This window comes from Leptodactylus fuscus, chromosome 1 (assembly GCF_031893055.1).
Source record: "Leptodactylus fuscus isolate aLepFus1 chromosome 1, aLepFus1.hap2, whole genome shotgun sequence".
Classification (NCBI taxonomy): domain Eukaryota; kingdom Metazoa; phylum Chordata; class Amphibia; order Anura; family Leptodactylidae; genus Leptodactylus; species Leptodactylus fuscus.
This window is the reverse complement of record NC_134265.1, coordinates 209,732,969-209,758,782: the sequence shown is the minus strand read 5'-3', so window position 1 is coordinate 209,758,782 and position 25,814 is coordinate 209,732,969. Positions and strand designations below refer to the sequence as shown.

Below are 25,814 nucleotides of genomic sequence, written 5' to 3'. Positions count from 1 at the left end.
CTGCAATGATTTCATCCAAATACACTCTATCAATAGATTTAATGGTATTTGGGGTATCAAAGTGATGGAGGCTTGTGGTATTGATGTGTACCATACAGCTGCAGCTTCACAACGGGCTAAGGCTTTAAAATGGCGAGATATAGATTTTACTCCGCTCAATGCAATTCTTCAGTCAGTATTCTATTGACCTAAAGAACTTAAGGGAAAAACACATATTATTGGAAGTTTTTCAATATTAATTTAAATATTAGTTGCGGTCTGTAAAGGAGGGTGATTGAGTTTACTACATAATAAAAACAAAGCCCATAGAGGAGAGCATAGGGAGAACGATTTCCTGGACTGATCGGACCCAGTGTTATCACCTTGTTTATATATATATATATATATATATATATATATATATATATATATATATATATATATATATATATATATATACACACACATACACATATATACATATATATATATACACACACACATATATATATATATATATATATATATATGTGTGTGTGTGTGTACACACACACACATATATATGTATATATGCATATATAATTAGCATATATAAAGGTATATATATATATATATATATATATATATATATATATATATCATGTGACCATAGAGAAAGAGATTTTTATTGTCGTCTTTGATTATATTGACGCAATTATGTAAAAATATATGCCCAAATAAATACATAAATAAAATATGTCTAAATAAAACATAAACATATCACCACATAAATTAATAAAATAGATACATTTATAGTTATAATATATACATTTATAGCTATAACTCTAATTATACATTTAGAATAAATAATATGTCGCAGCGTTTATCCTAATGTTCCCTTCAACCCCTTTCTCTTTTTACTTTTTTACATTTCCCTTTCACCACCATGAGTTGTAAAATCCTTTCCATTGAATACTAAATCTATATTACTTTTTGGAAATATGTTTGAAGGCAACCTGCGCATCCAAGGGACACCTGACAGGCCTCCCCCTCTACAGCCCACCGACTGATATGGAAGTAATGGTCCTTACCTCCCTCATTGCTTTGCTATCTATATACCTATCTTATCTCTGACTACTATTAGATATCTATTATGACCTTCCAAAGTGCTGATATAAAACTCTGTGACGTAATAGGATGCTAGCCCCTGCCATGTATTGTGTCCTGTCATCTTTCTCTATTCCCTATATATATATATATATATATATATATATATATATATATATATATATATATATATGCGTGTGTAATTCCTCTGTATGTACATTACCTCTTTAATATTCTGTACAGGCACAATCTATTTACAGACATGGTACAGTGGTGTTGAATAGAATATACGTAAAGTCTATAATGTTTGAGGCTGTGTATGGTATAGGTGCCCGGCTGCTGGGCTGTGTAGGTGCTGAGCAGTGACAGCTACTTATGGATGGGCAGACGATGCTGACGTCAGGCAGCCCTGGCTGTGAGACTGAGGCTGGCAGGAGGTCTGAGTCTCAGCTCCAATATTATCTGCAGCTTTACAGCTCTAGACACACCACAAAGCCAGAAGCAGCGACCATCACTTGGGGAGAGGGAGAGAGGAGCTGTGGCCAGCTATCACACAGCCATTGTATCCCCAGGAAGGAGGGGGAGAGGAGCAAGGAGAGCTCATCAAGTCATGCAGGATTGACTGCAAAAGAGAAGCTGATCGATGGCAAAGCTTTGAATCTGAATTAGCCTGGAAAGCAAAAGGAGAAGAAAGGAGAGGAGGAGGAGGGGGTTCATAGAGTAAACCTGCCAGGAAGATGGAACTTACAATGGAGAATTTGGGAAACATTCACAGTGTCTCACACTCCCAAACTGGGGAGCTCATGAGCTCCACACACAGCCGACAAGCTTCCCATAGGAACCTGGTTTCTCATGGTCGACCTGCTATGGTGACAAGCATGGCTTCCATTCTTGACGGGGGAGAGTACAGAAGCGAGCATACCCTTACTGGTCCACTGCATCCAGCCATGAACATGTCCTGTGAATCCCCATCTGCTATGAGCCTAAGCAGCACCTACACGACCCTGACTCCTCTCCAACATTTACCCCCCATCTCTACGGTCTCTGACAAGTTTCACCACCCGCACCACCATCACCACCACCATCACCACCACCACCAGCGGTTGACAGGGAACGTCAGCGGAAGTTTTACTTTGATGAGGGACGACCGGGGTTTAACATCTATGGGCAATCTCTATAGTCACTACCCAAAGGACATGGCGACGATGGGCCAACCGCTGTCTCCCTTGTCCAATGGCCTAGGCACTTTGCACAACTCACAACAGTCACTGGGCCCATATGGTCCCGGTGGTCACTTAGCCAATGATAAAATGTTGTCACCAAATGGATTCGAATCTCATGCTGCCATGTTATCTAGGAGCGAGGACCATCTTACCAGGAGCTTGGGTGCCCCCGGAGCTGGCATGATGCCCCCCTTGAATGGGATGCATCCACATGGCCATCATCACACATCCTCCAGTGGCTCAATAATAAGTGAACGGGACAGACAAGCATCCACTTCTGGTTCCCAGTCCGGTGGCAATGGTCAAGTGGAGGAGATTAACACAAAAGAGGTTGCTCAAAGGATTACGGCTGAACTGAAGAGATACAGTATACCACAAGCCATCTTTGCTCAAAGGATCTTGTGCAGGTCTCAGGGAACCCTGTCTGATCTCTTGAGAAATCCAAAACCTTGGAGTAAGCTCAAGTCTGGGCGAGAGACATTCAGAAGAATGTGGAAGTGGCTACAGGAACCTGAGTTCCAGAGGATGTCTGCCCTGAGGCTAGCAGGTAAGTTTATATACTATATACAGTGAATATAGCAAAAGCATAGGCAAAACATTGGAAAATATTGTCCTAGTGACAGCACTCTGACATATGGCTGTTACAAATAAATACATTAGTAGTAAGTAAATATATTCCACATAGTTGTGAAGAGCAAATAAATGTGACATAAGGGAGGACTTACTGCCTGACTATAATATCATGTCCTATCTCCACGTGTTATACAAAACTACAAATGACCATTGTGTACTGTCCTGCAAATGGAATATTTCTACTTCAAGCTACTAAACTATTTATTCTACATCTTTATTTATTCTTCCTATTATTTTCCCGATTTTCTTCCTTGTTTTGAGGTTTTTCCTACAATAGAAATGAATTCAGCTTTGGAGGTTACATTATTGTGGTCAGTCAGCTCATTGCTAGGTGTAAAACTATTGATCTGGTTGATATTCCACAATGATATTTCCCCTGTTTAATATGATTTATCTGACCACCACTGTTATGGCTCCTATTCTAGGGCATATCTGAAAAGCCCTGAAGACATATTTATAACGGAGACTAAGACAATCATATTCTTATCACAATAGGATTTATTTGTACCTGCTCTTTTAGCCATTACTTTGTTTTAGAGCAAAATGTACTCTCCAGAAGTCAGAACCACATAAGGGTTAAACATGGACACTATTCTAAAGGCATTTATTTTACAACTCTACACCCTGCTCATGTCATGCAGATGCTAAAAATACCTTGTATTCCACCTTGAGACATTTACATTAAAAATCATAAGCAGCGGCTTGTAGTCCACCTGGAAAGATATCTGGGCATATTGCCTTGATTTTCAGTTGTACTAAAAAATGAATGAAGTTAAGGCTAGGGCCACACATAGCGGGCCAAAGGCTTCGAGTTTTTTCAGAAGCGTTTTTCACAGAAAGTCCGCCGTTTCCTCTACGGCCTTTCTCCATCTACCTATACCTATATAAAAAACGCCAGTATTCTGCGACTTACAAAAACGCTGCGTTTTTTTTTAAATCGCAGCATTTCCGCTCGGGATTTTTTTCTGCAATGTGTGGGTGGGATTAAGCAGAATCCCATCCACTTGGTGCTGTAAAACGCTGCGAGGGGCTACAAAAACGCAGCGTTTTCGCAAGCTGGGGACTCGGCCTGAAGCTGACTAATGGATTGTCAAGCATAGTCCTGTCTGTCACATGGACACCAGCTACAGGACCATTGTACACAATCACATTTGTAATGGTCACGCTAAAGTATTACAAGCCTTTTATTCTATAATCCTTATATTTAAAACCTGCTACATGTATTTTATAGAGTATTTACTAATAGTTTCCCGGCCAATCAATCCAAAATGATAAGTACAAATATTATATTTAGAATTGCAAAAATAATAGAGCAACTGAAATAAATAATAAACCATAGCCATATTAACAAAGAATAGCAAAGCCTTACTTCAGAGTTGCAAAAGTCTTAATAAAAGGCAATTTGATTGAAAGCTGTAAAAAGGGAGTTTCAGCATTCTACTTGCTTGTTATACAGTATGTCACTTAGTCAAGATTTCTTAAAGACAGGGGGTGTAAAGACACGTTGAGAAGAATATCGCGTAGTGAATATTGATACATGCAGGTAAGAGGTTGGTATAAAGGGGAAAAAAGTGAGGTATCAAGAAAGCAGAAGCTTTTTCTTAGATCCTCTCTCAGCTGCTCCCCGGCCTATCGATCCAAGCTAGGCCTCTTCATCTCACAAATGGCAGATCCAATCAATTATCTATAGCACACAGACAAACCCACCAGGGATTTAGCCCTGTGTCCAAGCGGCCCTATCTCATCACACTAGTAACAATGCTGATCATTCTATCTATCTATCTATCTATCTATCTATCTATCTATCTATCTATCTATCTATCTATCTATCTATCTATCTATCTAATCTATCCACCTATCTACCTACGTATCTGCCTTTATTTTTCTTTTCTACAATCTAGCCTCACTTGTCTATTCCTGAATGTCTAATCTATGTTAGCATGTATTTGTACTAGTTCACTTTGCTATACTGCTATTGTGTCTTTATTGTAAAGGACAGTTGTCTCACATATATTATCCATGGTCAGTATCAGGCATGCGGCAGGATTGCGCTTTATGCTTTGATTTTGAAGGGATCGATATTGCTGTGCATAGATGTTCTGCAGCCCAAAGCTAAATATTGGGGTCATAAAGCCGCAAGCGAGGTGACGTGTGAGCACCTCTTTCTAGCAGAGTCGCACTGACCGTCCTGTAAGTTCCCGATCACTGTAGCCCGGACATTTAGCTGTTGTGGAGCTGACAATACAAGTCCATCGTTCAGACTGAGGCGATGCTGTATTGAGGAATCATATACCTGTAGTGTAATTCAGATGGCTGTAATTAGGGCAGGATAGTGGCATCCTTTAGTTCCAGTCAATGCCCTATTGAAAAGCACTTAATAGAATGCAAATTGTTCTGGCTTTACAAGATTCTGGTAAATAAAGATTTAAGCACTGCCACAATTGGCCATTTAACTAGCTTTCTTGTTCAATCTCATTCAGCACTTTCACTTTTATATCCTGCTCACTAATATAAAAATAATCACCTGGAGACCACCAAAGCTAATGTCTATTACATGGAGGGACACAACTTATTCACATAAATACAACTGTCTTTCCAGGCCTAGAAATGTCTCCAACAAATCTGCTGCAGGTAGCTTAGGAGGTTTTGTAACCTTCTGAATAATATACATATAACGTAGGCTTAGAGAAAATCTGTCTGTCTATCTATCTATCTATCTATCTATCTATCTATCTATCTATCTATCATGTACCCCTACACAAACACATTGTGTAGTACAGTATATAGTATATTCCACATAGGGTACTATATTATATTATACCCAGGAATGCATTATTATATATTATTGCTATTGTAAACATGTATTATTATTTTTTTCTGTTATGCTGAATTATGTATAAATATTACACCTCATACACTGTACTATAATGTATATTATAGTACAGCGTATGAGGTGTAATATTTATACATAATAATGCATCATTACAGTATAATAATAATATATAGTGTTTTTACCCTACAATATACATCTATTGTACAGTATATAGCATGAATTGCAGCAGCAAACCTTGAGGCTATGCATTGGTATACAATATATTTAATTGGACTATGATTCACTAAATCCCATTCTAATACGTTTAACTCTATATACATATACATGCATACAACATACTGTGCATACAGTAAAACAGTTTGCTTAGGAGTCCAGCATTTACATTAAAATGTCTGCTGTGTCTTCTGGCATTGTTGCCACAAGCCTTAATAAATTGATCGTTTTCCCTTGTCCATGTAATATTCCATGCTAATATATTAATCAATGCTTCATGAAAACAAACATATAAACCACAGATTAATAATTAACCAGGCGTGTTTGAGATTGTCTTTACTGCTGGACACAGAAGCTCCCTTCACCAAGAATGTTCTCTATCCAGACATCTGTTGCATGATTCTGTAACATTACTAGCAATGCAGGTGATACCAATGTGCGGACTATCTATCTATCTATCTATCTATCTATCTATCTATCTATCTATCTATCTATCTGGTCCCTACTGGGCCCCGGACCCTGAGGGGCTCCCAAAAATACCTCTGCCACAAAAAATATACCACTATTCCAAATGGATCCCAATTACAGATTTTGTATTGGGGCCCAGGAGCTTCACTTTAGCCTGTGTATATGTGTACATGGAGGTCTCTCCTGGGGGGCACAGAGGACATCTGCATACCCTTCTGCATATACAATTCACTGATTACATTTAAACTGGTAATTATGTGGAGAGAGGAATTGGTTTGGGGTGGGAGAAGCATGCAAGAAGAGGATCAATAAATTCGAATTACTATCCCTAATTCATCACAGTCAGAAAAATCGATTTAATCCTTGCCTTCTTCAAATATTGTCTAGATTGCAAGTTTAAAGAGGAACGAATATATATATATATATATATATATATATATATATATATATATACACACATACACACACACACGCATACACACATACAAAAGGGCATGGACACATGGACGCTATACACAGACTGACATTATTATGATTTCATAATATGTAAACACACACATATATATATATATATATATACACCTGTATAGGGGTGCATTCTTGTGTTTTACACACAATAAGCAGCCTACTGTCAGTATACACTATGCTTATGGAGACACCTCTGTATATTAAGGAATAGGTGATATTATTAGGATAAAAGTACTTACAGGCCATTCATCTAGAGTGAGTGTCATAATACATCAAACACATTTTGTAAACATATATTTATGCATTATTGATTATAAGAATCCCTTATTCTCCTTCAACTGACAGAGTGTCTATATCTAAACTCTTTTAGTTGTTACTGACATTTTTCATCCTGGGAAGTGACAGGACACTCACAATACACTATTAAAACACTGGTTCAAGAATTGCAGGACATGTGTGGAAAATATCCCTATACTGTACATATCACCAGAACTGTGCACAGATTGTACTGAATATGGAAATATAGCATGAGAATTCCACTCCATAAGGGACATATACTGGGAACTGTGGTTCTCTCCAATTGATATTACTGTGTAATGCTCCACAGTATGTACAAACCATAATCTACTTAATTTATTATGGAGTGAAACATTTCACGAAATGAGCAATTTACTTGCATATAGGTGTCTACATTGTCATGTGTGGCAGGCTTGTCATAGAAAGCTTTAGGACTGTCCCATTTACCTTGCTTGCAGAAAACCATGCACTTGCTGCAGAAACAATTTCATTCGCATAAATAGACTTGATTTTACAGCCCTAGAAATGTACAAGAAATCTGCTGCAAATAGCTTAACCATTAATGTTTCCATGATGCATGGGGCTATCATTGGCACTGGTGTATGCTGGGCTTTATATTGCGATAGGTGTCACCCTGCACATAACAAAAAACCTCTGTCTGCGCATTAAAATTAATTACTATTGAATAAGGAGCTGGGTGGGCAGAAGAGAGCATCCTAGGAATAAGGGTGGGTTTATGGATATATAGCAATCTGTCGTTGTCGATGCCAGAAATTATCTAATTGTTTTCTATGGAATTGTTCCTGTCATCTAGAGCATCAGTTACGACTCTGTAGGTCACAAAATGCCATCAGCTTTTTAAAGCTGGATGGATACAACTAAGGCCTTATTCACATGTCTGCATATCATATATGTATGGTGTCCTTTTTCTTTCGCCAATGCCGATCACTGAATACTGATGACATCAATGAAAGTCTATGGGTCAGTGAAAACAATAGATGACATCCTTGTGTCATCTGTTTTTCACGGACCCAAAGGCATACAAAAATAAAACTGATCTGCTTTTCACACATGTGAAAAGTGATTCACCATGGACACCATTCACAAATAAGCTGGGCGCTGTCCATAGAAAAGCACAGAATGAGGCCTAATATGTGTTAACCAAATCTATGAAATGCTTTTACCCAGGTGTGCCTTTACTCATAATAATATAGAAGGATTTTCCTCTGAAATTATAATTATAATACTTTATCTGGAAAATATCAAACACAAATATATTGCATATCTCCCGTGATATTAGCAATTACCCATAGATAAAAATTATTATGACAGAAAATAAAAGGGACATTGTTATAGGGGATGCAGAGTTAGGCAGAAGCCTTAGTGGCCTCAAAGTCGTTTTTCCATATAAAAAGACACCACTACCACTACACAGCTAGAGACACCGATAGGGACCTTGTTGCAGATTTTGCATTGAGGCCCAAAAGCTTTGATTTTCTCCTCTGAGAAATAAAACATGTATTTCCCTGCCTGCATTTTTATGGTTCTTAGTGAAGTTGAATTATAAACCACTACTAATAAATATTGTAACCTAAGTAGCAAACGTCTAGTGGCCAACACTAAATGTTTTATTACCGTGGAAAAAAATATTACATTTAATTAATGCTAATGGTATATATTGCAGAGCCAGTGTTAATATATTTATAGCACTATGTGATATTGTCACCTAATGTATGTGCTTTATTTTAAAAATACTTTATGAGGCATTTTTGCAGTCACAAAACACACATGACATTTTATGTACAATGCTCAGAAGTTGTCAACTGTATTAAAACTAAAAAATAATATGAGGTTTCTATGGCACATAGTGTTGAATTTGGGGCCTCTTTACAACCTAGAAACATATGGCGCCTTCCAGTGAAGTGAAGAGGGGCTAATACTTAATTTGGTATACCATAACAATTGCCATATTAGAATTTCTTTTTGGGGGGGTTAGTGGCATTCTTTGGTGTTTTTTCTCTGGCATTTTCAACATAGGATTCTCTTTAGCACTTGCAAAACTCCAGACAAAAACAAATGCGACAATACTTGTGACAAGGAGCATAGAAACATAAATGGAGCCAGGCCAGGGCCCCACGTAGCAAGCGTAAAAACCACAACGTTTTACGGTCCCTGCAAATTGGATGGGATTCTGGCTAATCCTATCCACACATTGCAGAAAAATATCCGCAGCGAACAAGATGTCATTTCAAAAACCATTGCACTTTGATGGGGCAACACGGTGGCTTAGTGGTTAACACTGCAACCTTGCTGCACTGGAGTCCTGGAGTTTGAATCCTGCCAGGAACAACATCTGCAAGGAGTTTGTATGTTCTCCATGTTTGTGCGGATTTCCTCTCGTTCTACAAAGACATACTGATAGAGTTTCACATTGTGATCCCTATATGGGGCTCACAGTCTACATTTAAAAACATTATGTTTTGCAGCATGTTGATTATAACTATGGAAACACTGGTGTTTTCCGTATAGGTATATTTGAAGCAGAAAATACGCAGAGGAAAACTGTGCGCTTTTTGTGAAAAGTGCTGCGGGAAAAATTGCAATGCATTTTCACTACTGTTTTTCCCGCTGTGCTTTTTGGCTGTTTCCCACTGAGTGAGGCCTTAGCCTTAAAGGACAGATCCTATGCATCTGACCCTGACACTTAGTACATCATGTGAAAACTCACATAAAATTTTCCACACTTTATAGAAAAGAAATATGGCATAAAAACATTTCCAATTGAGATGCCTTACAAGGTTTAAAGTGTTATTATGGCTCTATGCACAGCACATCTAACCCAAGCCCTAAGATCAGTTCAGGTAGAATTCAATGCGGATATGCCGGTATGTGGCTTCAACTTGCCCCTTTCTTAGCATTGTATGTTTCTGGAGAGGATGGAGTAGAAAGACTGACAGTTGTCTTATGTGTATGGCCACCTCAAATTTTCTTTATTGTTTCAGAAAATTGTGAAATGTGAAATAATTGTAGAAAGCAATAACCAGTTAGCTATGAAAATTGTATCATAAATCAGTAACATAATAACATTAAATTCAGTAGACATTGTGGTTGTATTACATTGTATTAGATTACATTCAAAGATCTTTAAGGCAAAGCCAATGCAACGGTTTTTGAAATCGCAGCATGTCCACTGCAGATATTTTTCGGCAATGTGTGGATGGGATTAGCCAGAATCCCATGCTCTTTGTAGTTACTGTAAAATGGCAATTCTGCCCTCAGCAAAATTGCGGCCTATATCCTACGTGGGGCCCCAGCCTAAAACTAGCCTTGTTTTTACTCTTTAAACTGTAAGAATGAAAGTTTTATTCAATACCATTAATTTATGTAACAGATTTATGGTGTACAGATTACTCAAATGTAGTCATATACAAGCATTTTAATTCTATACATTTTACAGGACCAAGCTATGAATCCACACAAAGAAAAAAAAATCTACTATATTACATTTCACATCATTTCTCATTCTCTTACTCCTCCTTTGTCCTATATCATAATTATACAGTATGGAAAATAAATTAGACACACAGTGTGTTCTTCTCTAGGGCAACAGCCATGTTTTCTCCTCTAATGCTATTGCATGTGAGTGAGGAGAGGGAAGGTTTAGGTTGCATGCTTTTTGTCTATACAGTGAGAGTAGCCATTTTATTTGAAGGAATCAACAGTAAATGACAGTATGAAATAAATACAGTAACAGTACCAACAGTTGCATACCTCCCAACTTTCACAGGATAGAAAGAGAGAACAAATTTAGTTTCATCCACTTCTAAATTGACTCTGCCCATTCCCATCCATTTCTCTTTGTCTCCTAGTGCAGTTTAAACTGGGCACAACTAGAGGGGGACATTAAACTGGGGAAACTGGAGGGGGACATTAAACTTGGGGCAACTTGATGGGAAAATTAAACTGAGAGCAACTGGAGGGGAACATTACACCGTAGCGGCAGCTGGAGGGGGACATTAAACCGGGGACAACTAGAGGGGGACATTAATGTCATCCTCTCCTCATTTTACTGTATACCACCCCCATTTTAATGTCCCTCTCCATATGCCCCCAAGTTTAACCCTTAAGTACTATCATGGTGTCTATCATACACCACTACCATAGACATATCATTAGGATAGAAACCATGATAGTACTTAAGGGTTAATGTCCCTCTCATATACCTCCCCAGTTTATTGTCCCCCTCTATATGCCCCACAGTTTAATGTCCCTCTTCAAAGTTTAACATACAAAACACTGATACTTACCTCTCCTCACTCCTGTGCTGTGCAGTCTGCAGTCTTTTGTTCCAGGAGCTGCATTTGCGATGTGATTGATGTCATCATATTGCACCTACAGCTTCCAGAGCCAGAGCCCATAGGGAATACAGGGAGCTGTCTGCTTCAGCTTCACCACTGTATTTAACTCATCTGCATCCTTTCTGGAGTTGAATTCGGGACATACCTCCCATCGATCAGGACCATGGGACAGGACCTGGAATCCGGGCCTGTCCCGCAGAATCCGGGATGGTTGGGAGGTATACAGTTGTACTAATTGCACTAGCAGCAGTAGTACCTAACTGGCAAATCTGTGTAGTTATGACAATTCCCCTCTTTCCTATATACCACCAATATTTTTCAGCTTTTTTTTATGAACATCACGTGGTTTGTCCAGTTTCTAGAAAAATTGTCTAGAAGTCTGTTAGAAAATGCTGCAGAGGCCTCAGTCTTGATGTGTCGTGCTGCTGCCTGATTCTTCCTATTTTGTGAGTGCATATTACCAGCTCACATAGCTGAGTGGGTACTTCAAGCAAGGTAACAGAGTACTGGTAGCATCCTAGGACAGACAGAGTTCAAGGGAAGGAACAATTTGAACAGTTTTCATAATTTGCAGAGTCAGGTAATATGTGAATAAAGCTGTACAGTGGACCCCCAGAATGAATAAATGAAAGGAGTATCCCTCTTCAGTAAGAAAAAAAACAGTTTAGGTTTACATACCTATAGTATTACTATACTAAAAATGAAAGGTGCACAAATTGTTGAAAAATTCACTAGTAATGTATAAATAGTGTTCTAAAACCTAGCAGAGTATAAACTATTTTCTGGAAGCCATAAAGTTCCATAGCAAAATATAAGTTTTTTTCCAACTCTATATCCTATTAATTTGGCAAACAGAGTCCTCCCTGTGTCATGCGAGGTGTAGGAATTAAATTAAGTATCCGGTGGCACTTTGACATCCAAATAATTTTCAAGTGCACTGTAAAGATTGAAGAACTGTCATGGGGCTGCGATTTCAAAAGGGTGGAGGAATTTGGATCAGTGGAGGATAGTTGGCAACATGGAGGGAAGACTATGTAAGGGTAAGCAGAACACCTAGGTATTTAAGGGATATCTCCTTCCATGAATTATGGAAGCAGAATTTCAGGAATGCTAAATTGGAAGCCTTAATATTAAGGCTTTAGAACTTCAGTGTCATTGCTACAGTGAATCGCTCCTCCGACTCTTCTTCTCAGTCCTGTAAAGAGAGAAGTGCGTGATCTCGCTAGAAGTCGTGAGATCACGCTGCTGAAGCTGCTCTGACACTGTTCTCTGCTATTTGGACAGTGTCAGAATGACATCGCTTCTCTCTTCACTGTCAGAAACGCCCTTCTGACAGTGAAAGGCTTATTTAACATACAGGGTGCCATTAACATACGTGCGTATCACATTGAAAGCAATAGGGAAAAAAGCAGCCCATTCATTTCTATGGGGAGCGCACGTATGCCCGGCTCCCATAGAAAGCAATGGGATCTGTTTTAACGCCGCTGATTCGGAACGTTACACGTTCAGAATCAGTGAGCATATACTCCGTGTGAAGGGGCCCTAATTACAATGAAATATAAAAAGTGTCACAACATGGCAACTTTAAGAACATTTTTTTTATTTTTTTTGCAATGTTTTGGATTTTTGTTATGGAGCTAAAATGTAAATAAACCTATATAAATTTAGTATCGCTGGTATCGTATCGAAGCATAAAATACCAGGTGACAATGTGGCTGCACACTGAACAGTGTAAAAATAGAGCCCATAGAAAGTCTCACAAATGCACTTTTTCTCCAGTTCTAACCCATTCTGAACTTTTTTCCAGCTTCCAGAATATTAAATGGTACCAATATAAAGAATAATTTGTCCTGGGAATATTAGGCCCTCATATGGCTCTGTGAATAAATAAATTAAAAAACGTATGGGGTTTGGATGGCAGGGAGTCAAAAACAAAATTCGAAAAATACCACCAGTGGGAAGGAGTTAACCCCTTCCCGACATGCGCCGTAATAGTACGGCGCGTGTCGGGTCTGTAACTATGGCGACCGCCCGGGAGCCGGGCGGCCGTCGTAGCCGCCGGGTGTCTACTGCTTTAAGCAGTAGACAACCGGCTCTAATGCCTCTGATCGGTCCCCGGACCGATCGGAGGCATTAACCCCTCCGGCGCTGCTGTCAAAGGCGCCGGAGGCGCCATTTTCCCGGCGGCGCATGGGCGCCGCCATTTTGGCAGGCATCGCCGGCTCCTGGAGCATGCTCCAGGGCCGACGTCACATTGCCATGACAGCCGGGAGCCTTGTTAAAGGCTCCCAGCCGGTCTGCAAATTGTCTCTTTTGCAGGCTGGTGTATACAGCCTGCAAAAGAGATGATGATTTTTTGCAATGCATTGCAATGCATTAGCATTGTAATGCATTGCATTAGTGATCAGACCCCCTGGGGTTCAACACCCCTAGGGGGTCTAATAAATGCAAAAAAAAAAAAAGTAAAAAAAATATAAAAAAATATAAAAAGTATTAAGTTATTAAGTTCAAATCACCCCCCTTTCCCTAGAACAAATATAAAAGTAGTTAAAAACTGTGAAACATATACATGTTAGGTATCCCCGCGTCCGAAATCGCCCACTCTACAAATCTATAAAAATATTTTTCCTGTTCGGTAAACGCCGTAGCAGGAAAAATAGTCAAAAGTGCCAAACCGCCGTTTTTTCACTGTTTTAATTCTGATAAAAATTTGAATAAAAAGTGATCAAAGCAATAACATTTCCTGAAAATGGTAGAACTAAAAAGTACACCCGGCTCCGCAAAAAAAGACGCCCTATGCATCTCCGTACACCTATGTATAAAAAAGTTACGGCCGTCGGAATATGGCGACTTTTAGAAAAAAAATTTTTTAACACCGTTTTGGAATTTTTTTTAGGGGTCAAAATTTAAATAAAACCATATAAATTTGGTATCCCTGGAACCGTACCGAAACACAGAATATAGGGGACATGTCATTTTGACTGCACAGTGAACGCCGTAAAACCAAAGCCCGTAAGAAAGTCGCAGAAATGCATTTTTTCTTCAAATACACCCCATTCTGAATTTTTTTCCTGCTTCCCAGTACATTATATAGAATAATTAATGGTGGCATCATGAAGAAAAAATTGTCCCGCAAAAATTAAGACCTCATATGACTCTGGGAGCGGAGAAATAAAAAAGTTATGGGGTTTAGAAGGAGGGGAGTCAAAAACGAAAATCAAAAAATGCCATCGGCGGGAAGGGGTTAAGTAACAGAGGTTGTTTTTAGATTAGTGCAGGTAAAATCAGCATTTTGCTGTTAGAACAGAAGTTTCTATGTATTTAATGAAAAAAAAATTAAAACCTTGCCCCCCCCCAAAAAAAAATAAAATAAAAACCCTTAACAAAGGATTTTTCACTAACAGGAATGACTGTTTAAACACTCTATAGACTCATGAAACTGATCTATAGGACAACAGACTTAGACAAAAATAGATTATTGTCATTGAATGGGTTTACTGTCCATTGTCTATATTCGTGCAGGAATACTGCTATCAGGCTCGTGACAGCAGCACAGATATCCTTTCTCACTCCATCCTAAATATGCACCTTATATAGTGTATATGACATCAGCACTGTAAGGCGTTCACCTACCACTGTCTGTCAGCTGAGAGGCTGACAGCTGATGACAGGTGGTGCTAGAATGTCACAGTGATCCAGAAGACACGTCTCTTCTGTATTTTCTTCTGCAATAAATGTGGCAGTAGCCATCTTAGTTCATCAGAGACAAATCGCCTTTTGTTCGGTATTGTTATAAAACAACCAATTTGGAACGTGCAGGTCAAATCCGGCTCTTTAAAATTTTCAGGTTGTGGAAGAATGGCTGATCTGCCATCTTTTTTGCAGTAGGACTGAAGGCAAACCCCCATCAATATGGAATGTTACGTTCTCATAGCACAGAAGGGGACAGAGTATTCTCCTTTGCTGAAGAGTGAAGCAAGACAGGTCCAAATATAGTTGGATTGGGGCTCTCTAGTAATCAATATGGTGGACCTGGTGGGCCTTGCCCATTACTTCCTTCTTCAAGTGATAATAATACAACAGATTATATTACTTATATGATGGAGATTAATCCCTTATGCCCTGTGAACTTGATCCATTCTAATAGGTTCTTTGTTGGGACGGCTCAGGAGTATATCAAAATGTTCTGAAGGAGTGTGATGACATTCCCCATACTCTGTGCCTCAAGGACCCCACAGACAGTAGTTTTGTGCCTCCTATCACTATTATCATGTGCTTCTACATGTCGTTGAACTCCCAGATGGCATTGGTCTTCATGTGTGTTGAGAGTGGAGATGGTGGGTTATTTTCCAGGCTGTATTGTAATCTAATTTCTCCACCCAATGAGCCACTAACGCATGTCACTCATGTCAAATAGCAGCAAATTCAGACTTTCTGATCTCGATACCTTCTGCTATTAGTGCCTTAAAGTCCTGCTTAGTAAAGAGGGACCACCAGTCCTCCAGTGGAGGATGGGGCATAGCAGACTCAAAGTTAGATAAGATAATCCTTTAATAGTCCCACAGTGGGGAAATTTCAGTATGTTACAGCAGCATAGTAATACAGGTACAGGATAATACACAGTAATATAATACAGACGTAGGCACACATATGCTGAGAAGAGAAGATATACTAGGAGTCCATAGAAGCTAAGGAACAGAAGAAGAAAGTCATAATCATTAGTTCTCTGTGCGGAGTGATCTTCGCTTGGTCTGATGTAGATTATACAGCCTGGTCGCAGTTGGAAGGAAGGACTTGCGATAGCGCTCCTTCTCACACTTGGGGTGAAGCAGACGGTCATTTTCAGTGCTGCCAAGTGCCATCAAGGTTTCATACATGGGGTGGGATTTGTTCTCCGGCATGGAGGTCACCACAGACAGTATCCTTCTGTCACCCACCACCTGTACTGGGTCCAGGGGGCTCCCTAGGACAGAGCTGGCCCTTCTGATCAGCCTGTCAAGTCTTTTTCAGTCCCTGGTTGATATACTGCTCCCCCAGCAGGCCACACCGAAAAAGATGAAGAAATAGTCCATTACGGGCTCTCATTCTGTAGCATGAGTAGTATGTTATAGTATGTACAAACTTAAAAAGTTGCTGTGGGTGCATGGGCAAGGTGCTGCTGCTGTTCTTATGAATTTTAGAGTGTCTGCAGTGAAGGGGGCCTGAGAAATGACTGTAGAGGCCATTGATTATTGAGCATTTGGATGTAGCAGTGCCTAGCCATGGTGGGCTGAGGTCCGAGGGAGCAGCTGGCTGGAGAGTAAGAGGGACGGGGCTGGGTAAATTTGCACTGGCATGCACCGATCCTTCCTGTGAAAGAGATGCAGGGCATGTAGCATATTGGAAGAATCCCATAGAACATATGCGTCCAGGGTAAGGGACAGGGACAAATATTGGTAGTCCTGGGGTTTTAGGAAAGTTACCCATACATTTTTCCTATTTCTTGGAGTATACTGCCTATTGCAAGCTTAAGAAGGCTTGGGGTATCAAAACTGTATGTAGGCACTTCTTACTCAATTTACTTTAGGTCATGCTCCTCCCAGTGATGTTTTTATTAAGTCAAGAAATTTGGCTAAATAAAAAACTCACTCTCTGCCTCACCTCATTCTCATTCTCAGTTGCTCATTCTGAACAACTTGGGGAAGATTTATTAAGCAAAATGCACCAGAATTCTAGTGTAATTTGCACCAAAAACTGTCTAACAATCTGTGCACCACATTCATTAAGTGTTTTAAACACTTTTCCTACTTTTGCAGAAAAGGGGAGCGGTCTATCAAGAGATGGGTGTGTCCTAAGTTGTGACTCTGTATGGCAAAAATATGTGAAGGCTCCATGTTGCAGAAAAGTTGCTTTATTTTGCTGCAGATTTTGCTCCATTTTTTGAGCCAAAGTGAAGAGTGGCTTGAAAACGAATGGGAAATAAAAAGTAGCACTTACACTTACACTTTTCTGCTATATCCACTCCTTGTTTTTGTCTCATAAACTGCAGCAAAATCATTAACAGAAAAGCATCTTTTCTGCAACATAAGGCCAACTGCTTTGGACTCAATGGAATCTGTAAAGATCTACTTATACTGTGCTCCCCCTAGTGGCGGCTGCTGAAAAATGCAGTGGATCAATGTCAGAAAGCAGGAGAAAAAATTCAGCATCGGGCCATTTCTGCATGGACTGTCTACAAGGCAAGTACCCTACTGGCACTAGTATGTATACATTTACTTGCACAATATTAGCTCAACTTCAAGTGTATATAAATGAAGTGTAATTCAGCAGCTAATGATAGGTCACCAATATTAGAAACAGGATAATCCCTTTAAGGGCCGGTTCACATTAGTGTATGACTTCCGTCATACACTAATGACCCCCCAAACAGAATACCAGCGCAACTGCAAGCGCTGGACAGTTAAGCACACGGACCTCATAGACTATAATGGGGTCCGTGTGCTTGCAGTGCACTGTCCGCACGAATCTTGTGCGGGCAGTGCGTGACAAGCACACAAATCCCATTATAGCCTATGGGGTCCGTGTGCTTAACTGCACAGCGCTTGCATTAGCGTTGGTATTCCGTTCGGGGGGTCCTCATGCAGACTCCTTCCGGACTGAAGCCAAGCGCTAATGTGAACCGGCCCTAAGAGACAAATGTTACTGTTTAATGAAAAGTTCTGCAATTTTCCAATATAGTTTCTGTATTAATTCCTCACAGTTTTCTAGATCTCTGCTTGCTGTCATTCATTCTCCTTACTGCCAGTGGATAGAAATCAGTCCATGGTCATGTGATGGACACAGGTGCTGCTCGTTATAGTCACAGCACAGTAATTGGACATCTGCCTGGTAAAGAGCTGTGCACCTGTGTCCATCACATGACCATGGACGGATTTGTATCCACCAAGAAGTAAACAAAGAATGACAGCAGGCAGAGATCAAGAAAACTATGAGGAATTGATACAGAAAGTACAAACAATAACATTTGTCTCTTAATACTGGTTTGAAACTGGACAACCCTTTTAAGGTCAAAACTAGTTGTGACCTTATCGATTTGTTTCCTTGTTTATTTCAGGTTGCCTATTCATGTGACTAAACATTATCTAATATGATCTACCAGTGTTGGACTGAAGGGCCTAAGGCCCACCTGAGGAACTTTTTTTGGGGGTCATCCAATAACTTCCTGCTAATAGCCTACACCAGGGGTCCTCAAACTTTTTAAATAGTGGGCCAGTTCACTGTCCCTCGGACCATTGGAGAGCTGAAATATAGTTTAAAGGGATTCTACCATTAAAATCACATTTTTTTTTTCGATAACACGTAGGAATAGCTTTAAGAAAGGCTATTCTCTTTATCTTTAGATGTCTTTCTTAAAGGGGCTCTATCAGCAAAATCATGCTGATAGAGCCCCACATATGCGTGCATAGCCTTTAAAAAGGTTATTCAGGCATCGGTAATGTTATATTAAACTACCCCCCGTTTTAAAAAAATAACCTAAAAAAGAATGTGCTCTACTTACGGATCGTGCACGCTGGGCGGGCATTCAGGGTGTGTCTTCATCTTCATCCCCGCCTCTTCTTCCTCCGATGTCCTCCGGTCCCGTCTTCTTCCAGCGCTCGCTCGCGGACACTGATATGAAAAAACGGCCTGGGCACATGCGCAGCAGCATGCGGCTTCTACTACAGCTACTGCGCATGCGCCCCGGCTATCACTGTCCTTTCGCGAGCGCTGGAGGAAGACAGGACCGGAGGACATCGGAGGAAGAAGAAGCGGGGATGAAGATGAAGACACACCCAGAATGCCTGCCCAGGGTGCACGTTCGGTAAGTAGAGTACATTCTTTTTTAGGTTATTATTTTAAAACGGGGGGGGGGGGGGGGTAGTTTAATATAACATTTACGGTGCCTGAATAGCCTTTTTAAAGCTATGCACGCATATGTGGGGCTCTATCAGCATGATTTTGCTGATAGAGCCCCTTTAAGGCTATTCTTATGTGTTATTGAGAAAAAATGGAGATGAATGCAACCATGGGGTGGAGGAGGACACTCAATTTTCAATCTCAGGGGGCGTTCACACTTGTGCTCGGTGTCTGGTGTATGTATTCTGTTGGGTTTCCATCTTCAGTCCCAGCGAAACTGGACAGGGGACGGAAACCTGGCAGTCACCTTTAAAACCCATTCAATTGAATGGGTTTGTAAAGGTGACCACCAGTGTCCATTTTTTTTAGCCGGACAGAAAGTCAGACATGCAGGACTTTGTGTCCGGGTAAAAAAAAAAAACGGTTTCCCCGCAGACAGGCCACAGGCGGACACTGGTGGTCACCTTTACAAACCCATTCAATTGAATGGGTTTTAAAGGTGACTGCCGGGTTTCCGTCCCCTGTCCAGTTTCACTGGGACTGAAGATGGAAACCCGATGGAATGCATACACCAGACACCGAGCACAAGTGTGAACGCCCCCTGAGGTGTTATTATCCTACAGTAAGATATTCTACTGCTTACTTCAGGGGGCACAGGTAGGGTCTGTCCAGGCAGGCAGTAGGCACTAAACCTGACCAGTGATACGACTGCTGAGCGGCACAGCAAACTGTAGTACGGTAGTGGCTTTGCTTACTGTAATTTGGGCTGCGTCAGGTCAGGTCACGTTGTTAGAGTGACCTGACTGACGAAGTGACGGAGGGGCACAGTTGACTATATTGGGCCAGGCCATGGAGACAGCGCGCTTCACTTTAACTATTGGAGGGCACCGCTCCTGATGTCTGTGCGACCTGTGCTGCCTCCGGTGTCCGTCTGTGTCCTCCTGCCACATCGCTTGTATGCGATGTAAGGAGGATACAGGAGGCACTGCTCCCGATGTCTGTGCGACCTGCTCTGCCTCTGGTATCCTCCTTACATCGCATACAAGCGAGGTGACAGGAGGACACAGACGGACACTGGAGGCAGAGCAGTTCGCACAGACATCGGGAACGGTGCCCTCCAATAGGTAAAGTGAAGTGCGCTCCATGGCCTGGCCCGAGCTCCCCAGGAGCTTCATTATAAATGGATGCCTGTCGGCGTTGTCGGCGGGGCCGGACAGAAGTGCTTGGCGGGCCGCATGTGGCCCGCGGGCCGCAGTTTGAGGACCCCTGGCCTACACTATGGCTCCTTCACTGAAATCTTACACATGCTGACTATCTGGCGTTACAGAGTATTTTGCCAAGATGGTCATCTATAGTACCATGCATGCGCCATTAGCCCAAAGCCCGGTTCATGCACACTACTGTATGGGGAATGACACAGCCATGGAGCACTACACATATTTGCAAGATTTTAGTGAGCAGGCAGACGGCATTGGATATAATAGTAAGCATTATTGCCAGTATATCCAGTGTTTTAAAAGGGTTAAAGGGGTTTTATGGCTTCAAATCAAATTTTCATACTGATGCCCTATGCACAGGATAAATCATCAGGTGCCGGTGGCTGCTAGTGGACAGGCAGAACAGGCAGCATTGCCCCTATTTAAGTAATAGGAGTAGTGTTGCAAGGAGTAGTGTTGCAAGTCAATGGAACCACCATTTACTGCCTGCTTCTGTCATGTGGAGGCTGCTAGAACAGATGATCTGTGTGGGTTGAACCCCGACATATCACATATTGATGACCTATCTGGGGATAGACAATTCATAGTTACCTTTTGGCAAAAAAACAAACAAATTCCCATTCATGTCAAATTAATGTAAATGAATAAATATTGGCTTCAAAGTCAGAAGAAAAAGAGCAAGTTCTAATTACATTAAGTCTGACAACTTAGGAACTGACAATTTGTCTGTTAATATAAATGTTTCCTTAGATGCAGGTCCTTCTAAAAACAAAAATTCTGCCTCCAAAATTATCCAGTATAATAATATCTTTAGCTCTACCTCCATTAGGAATTCAAGCAGGTAACTGTGGCACATACAAAAAACCCTTTTCCTTTTACATCTGGTACAACTAGGTCTCAGCCATGATTTTTATCTTCTGTAGTACCTTCTACAGATTTTCTTAATCTAACAGCAGATTTACAAGGTTCTACATCACGGACAGCCAAGGTCATTATATTGGACAACCAATTTAGCCACCCCTATAAACAATGCTTTTTAGGACAGTGGTATCCCACTCAGAAGGAAACAGGGTAAACAATAGCATAATACATTACAAATAATTAATTTGTCAGACACCGTCTTGAGTCCTGCACAATTGGAGGTACTTCAGAAAGATTTTTCTTCTACTCCAACCTCATCCTCTAATTCCTTTAAATAGATAAAAGATGTAAACTTATTTGCCCATAAATTGGCATTATACAAACATCATTCTACCCCCTACTGAGATCTCTGAATCTGTCAGAGAAAAGAACTTGCAGCATTAGTATCTCTGCAAGAATTAATGGATGAAAACGAAACAGGAAGAGGAAAATTCTGTGCTCCCTTCTTCAATTTGAAACCCCTCTTTTTTCACAATATCACAATATAGAGGTCTTTGTTACCAGTGCTGGTAGCTAAATTAAGGTAGATTATTATTATTATTATTATTATTATTATTATTATTATTATTATTATTAATAATAATAATAATAATAATAATAATAATAATCGTTCTCAAAATCTCCCTTATCGTCAGAGAAGAGCACTTGAGGAGCTGAGTAATTATGATGAAATAGTCTGTATGTCCTCTGACAATGGTGGTAATGTTGTTATTATGAACAGGACTACTATGATGGTCATGAGATTGTTAAAGGACATTGACACCTATGAGGTGTTGGAATCCTATCTAATAAAGATGTATTTAGCTGAATGAAATGAAATATTGCAATAGAGATTGACTGATTCATTACTGAAGATGAATATAAATTAGTTTTCAATTCATCTCCTATCTTGGAAAGGTTCTACGCCTTGCTAAAAGTACACAAAAATTGCTGCCCTATTTCTAGTAGACCTATAATCTTTGGTAGTGACTGTCCAATCCAAGGCATTAGCAATTATGTTGACCAATTTTTATCTCCGTATGTGTCAAGTTTACCTTTGTATATCAGAAATACTAAAGATGCTGCTGCCTCCAGGCTCCACGGAATCCACATTGCTCCATACACCCTTATTTGGATGTTGAGTTCTTCCTTATACACTTTATATCTTATGAGTTGGGGATTAAGACAGTACAACATTACCTTGACATGAAAAGATTATTGTTCAGATTTCACAATCATTTTGTTGTTAACTTATTGAGGTTTTTTTTGTTGAAAAACTGGACAGTCTCAGTCCACTGGGCCTTAATGAACGCTTTACTTTCTCAGCTTTTCTATGAAGGAACTGCTACATTCCATGGACCTCCACTCTCAAAAATGTTTTTTACTTTTTCATTTCTATTTACATAATAACTTTTCATTATAATTTCTAACCTCATTTTTGAATGATGGGAAAACTAATACATAATTTTTATATTTTCTGCACTGGGCGACCTGTAACTAAACTATTCTTAACCGGTTAAGGACCAGGCCCAGAAGTACATTAAGGACCGGGCCTCTTTTTTCAAAACTGACATGTGTCACTTTAAATGGCAATAACTTTGAGACGCTTTAACTTACACAAGTGATTTTGAAATTGTTTTTTCGTAACACATTATACTTCATGTTAGTGGTAAACACTAATCAATATTTTTGTATTTATTTATAAAAAAACTAGCAAATTTGATGGAAATTTGGAAAAAATTGCAATTTTCAAAATGTGAAATTCTCTGCTTTTCAGGCAGATAGTCATACCATCCAAATACATGAATAAATATTATCTCCCATATCTCTGCTTTATATCGGCATCATCTTTTGATCGTCTTTTAATTCATTTTGGATGTTACAAGGCTTACAAGTGTAACAGCAATTTTCCAGATTTACAAGAAAATTCCTCAAACTAATTTTTTAGGGACCACTTCAGTTCTGAAAGGAATTATAAAGGCCTATATAATAGAAACCCCCATAAATCACCCCATTTTCAAAACTACACCCCTCAAATTATTCAAAACAGCATTTGGGATGTTTGTTAACCCTTTAAGCATTTCATAAGAATAAAAATAATATGGAGGTCAAATTTAGACATTTCATTTTTTTTCACTAATACATTCATTTAGACCTAAAATTAACACATTCACAAAGGGTTAAAGGAGAAAATGCATCTCACATTTTGTTATGCAATTTCTCCCGTGCACAGAAATACCCCACATGTGGGTGTAAACTGATTTTTGGGCACACGGCAGTGCACGAAAGGGAAGGAGTGACACTGGGTGTTTGAACAGCATATTTTGCTGGAATAATTTTCAGGCACCATGTCACATTTGCAGAGCCCTTAGCGTACCAAAACAATGGAAACCCCCCAAAAGTGACCCCATTTTAGAATCTACACCCCTCACGGAATTCATCAAGGGGTATAGTGAGCATTTAGACCGTACAGTTGTTTCACAGATTTTACTAACATTGGAATGTGTAAAAGAAAAATTACTAAAATGTCACTTTATCCCCAAAGTTTTCATTTTCACAAGGGGTTAAAGGAGTAAAAGCCCCCCAAAGTTTGTTAAACAATTTATCCTGAACACGGCAATACCCCATATGTGGCCATATTATGCTGTATGGGAACATGGCGGGGCTCAGAATGGAAGGAGCGCTATTTTGCTTTTGGATGGCAGATTTTGCTGGAATAATTTTTAGGTGCCATGTCGCATTAGCAGAGCCCCTAGAGTACCAATACAGTGGAAACCCCCTAAAAGTGACCCCATTTTGGAAACTACACCCCCCACAAAACATATCAAAGGGTAGAGTGAGCATTTTGACCCTACAGCTGTTTCACAGATTTTATTAACATTGGGACATGAAAATGAAAATTTACTTTTTTTCCAACAAACTGTCAATTTAGCCCCAAATTTTTCATTTTCACAAGAGGATAAAGGAAAAAAAGCTCCCTAAAGTTCGTTACACAATTTCTCCTGAACACAGAAATGCCCCATATGTGGTCATAATCTACTGTATGGGAACATGGCGGGGCTCAGAATGGAAAGAGCGCTATTTGGCTTTTGAAGGGCAGATTCTGCTGGAATATTTTTCAGGTGCCATGTCGCATTTGCAGAGCCCCTAGTGTACCAATAAAGTGGAAACCCCCTAAAAGTGACCCCATTTTGGAAACTACACCCCTCATAGAATTTATCTAGGGGTTTGGTGAGCATTTTGGCCTCACAGCTGATTCACAGATTTTATTAACAATGGGACGTAAAAATGAAAAATTACTTTTTTTTCCAATTAATCGTCCATTTAGCGCCATATTTTTAATTTTGCAAGTAGCTGAAGAATTAAAAGCCCCCCAGAGTTTGTTACACAATTTCTTCTTAACACGGCAATACCCCATATGTGGCCATAATCTGCTGTATGGGTATACGGTGGGGCTCAGAATGGAAAGAGCGTTATTTGGCTTTTAGAAAGCAGATGTGGCTGGAATAGTTCTCAGGTGCCATGTCGCATTAGCTGAGCCCCTAAAGTATCAATACAATGGAAACCCCCCATTGTGACCCCATTTTAGAAACTACACAGGTGACAGTAAACTGGAATTCACCAAGAAGTGACCCCATTTTGTAGGGACAATTTTAGGGCCTCTGCAAATGTGATGTGGTGTCCAAAAACAAAGAATATAAATCTGCACTCCAAAAGCACATATTGCTCCTTCACATCTGCGCCCTGCTGGGTACCCAAATAGCGGTGTATGCCCACATGTATGACACTGGTGTACCCCGGATAACGGACTTAATGCCATATGTGGGTATAAATGGCTGTTTGGGCACAGCCGGGCACAGAAGGGAAGGAGCGCTATTTTGGTTTTTGGAGCACAGTTTGGTTTTAGGACACCATGCCACTTTTGCAAAGCCCCTGAATTGCCAATAAAGTGGAATCCGCAGACATGTCACCCCATTTTGGACACTAGCCCACTCATGGGATTTATCAAGTGGTGTAGCGAGCATTTTTAACCCCTGAGTGTTGCATTTATTTAGTTTCCAGAAATGAAATCACAGCTGATAATGAGAAGTTAAAAATGAAAAATTTCCAGAGATTCGCCATTTTAGTGCCCGATATGTTGTGCCCAACTTATGTCAGCAGAGACACTCTAAAAACTGGTAAGCGGGTATCCCGGGCACAACAGCTTTTAGAGCGTTCATCTCTGATACAAGGCGGGCACAACATATTACGCACTGAAATGACG

The 25,814-nt window shown here is 40.1% G+C and overlaps 1 protein-coding gene across 1 annotated transcript in view; it reads left to right on the top strand.

Moving 5' to 3' along the window:
- The first annotated feature begins 1,546 nt into the window (after positions 1-1,546).
- Positions 1,547-25,814, top strand: part of LOC142214592 (one cut domain family member 2-like) — a 97,336-nt gene continuing 73,068 nt past the window's right edge. The window contains exon 1 of the mRNA XM_075283538.1: positions 1,547-2,835. Within this exon, the coding sequence (XP_075139639.1) occupies positions 1,803-2,835 (1,033 nt within the window). The 5' untranslated portion in view covers positions 1,547-1,802. The remainder of the gene's footprint in view (positions 2,836-25,814) is intronic.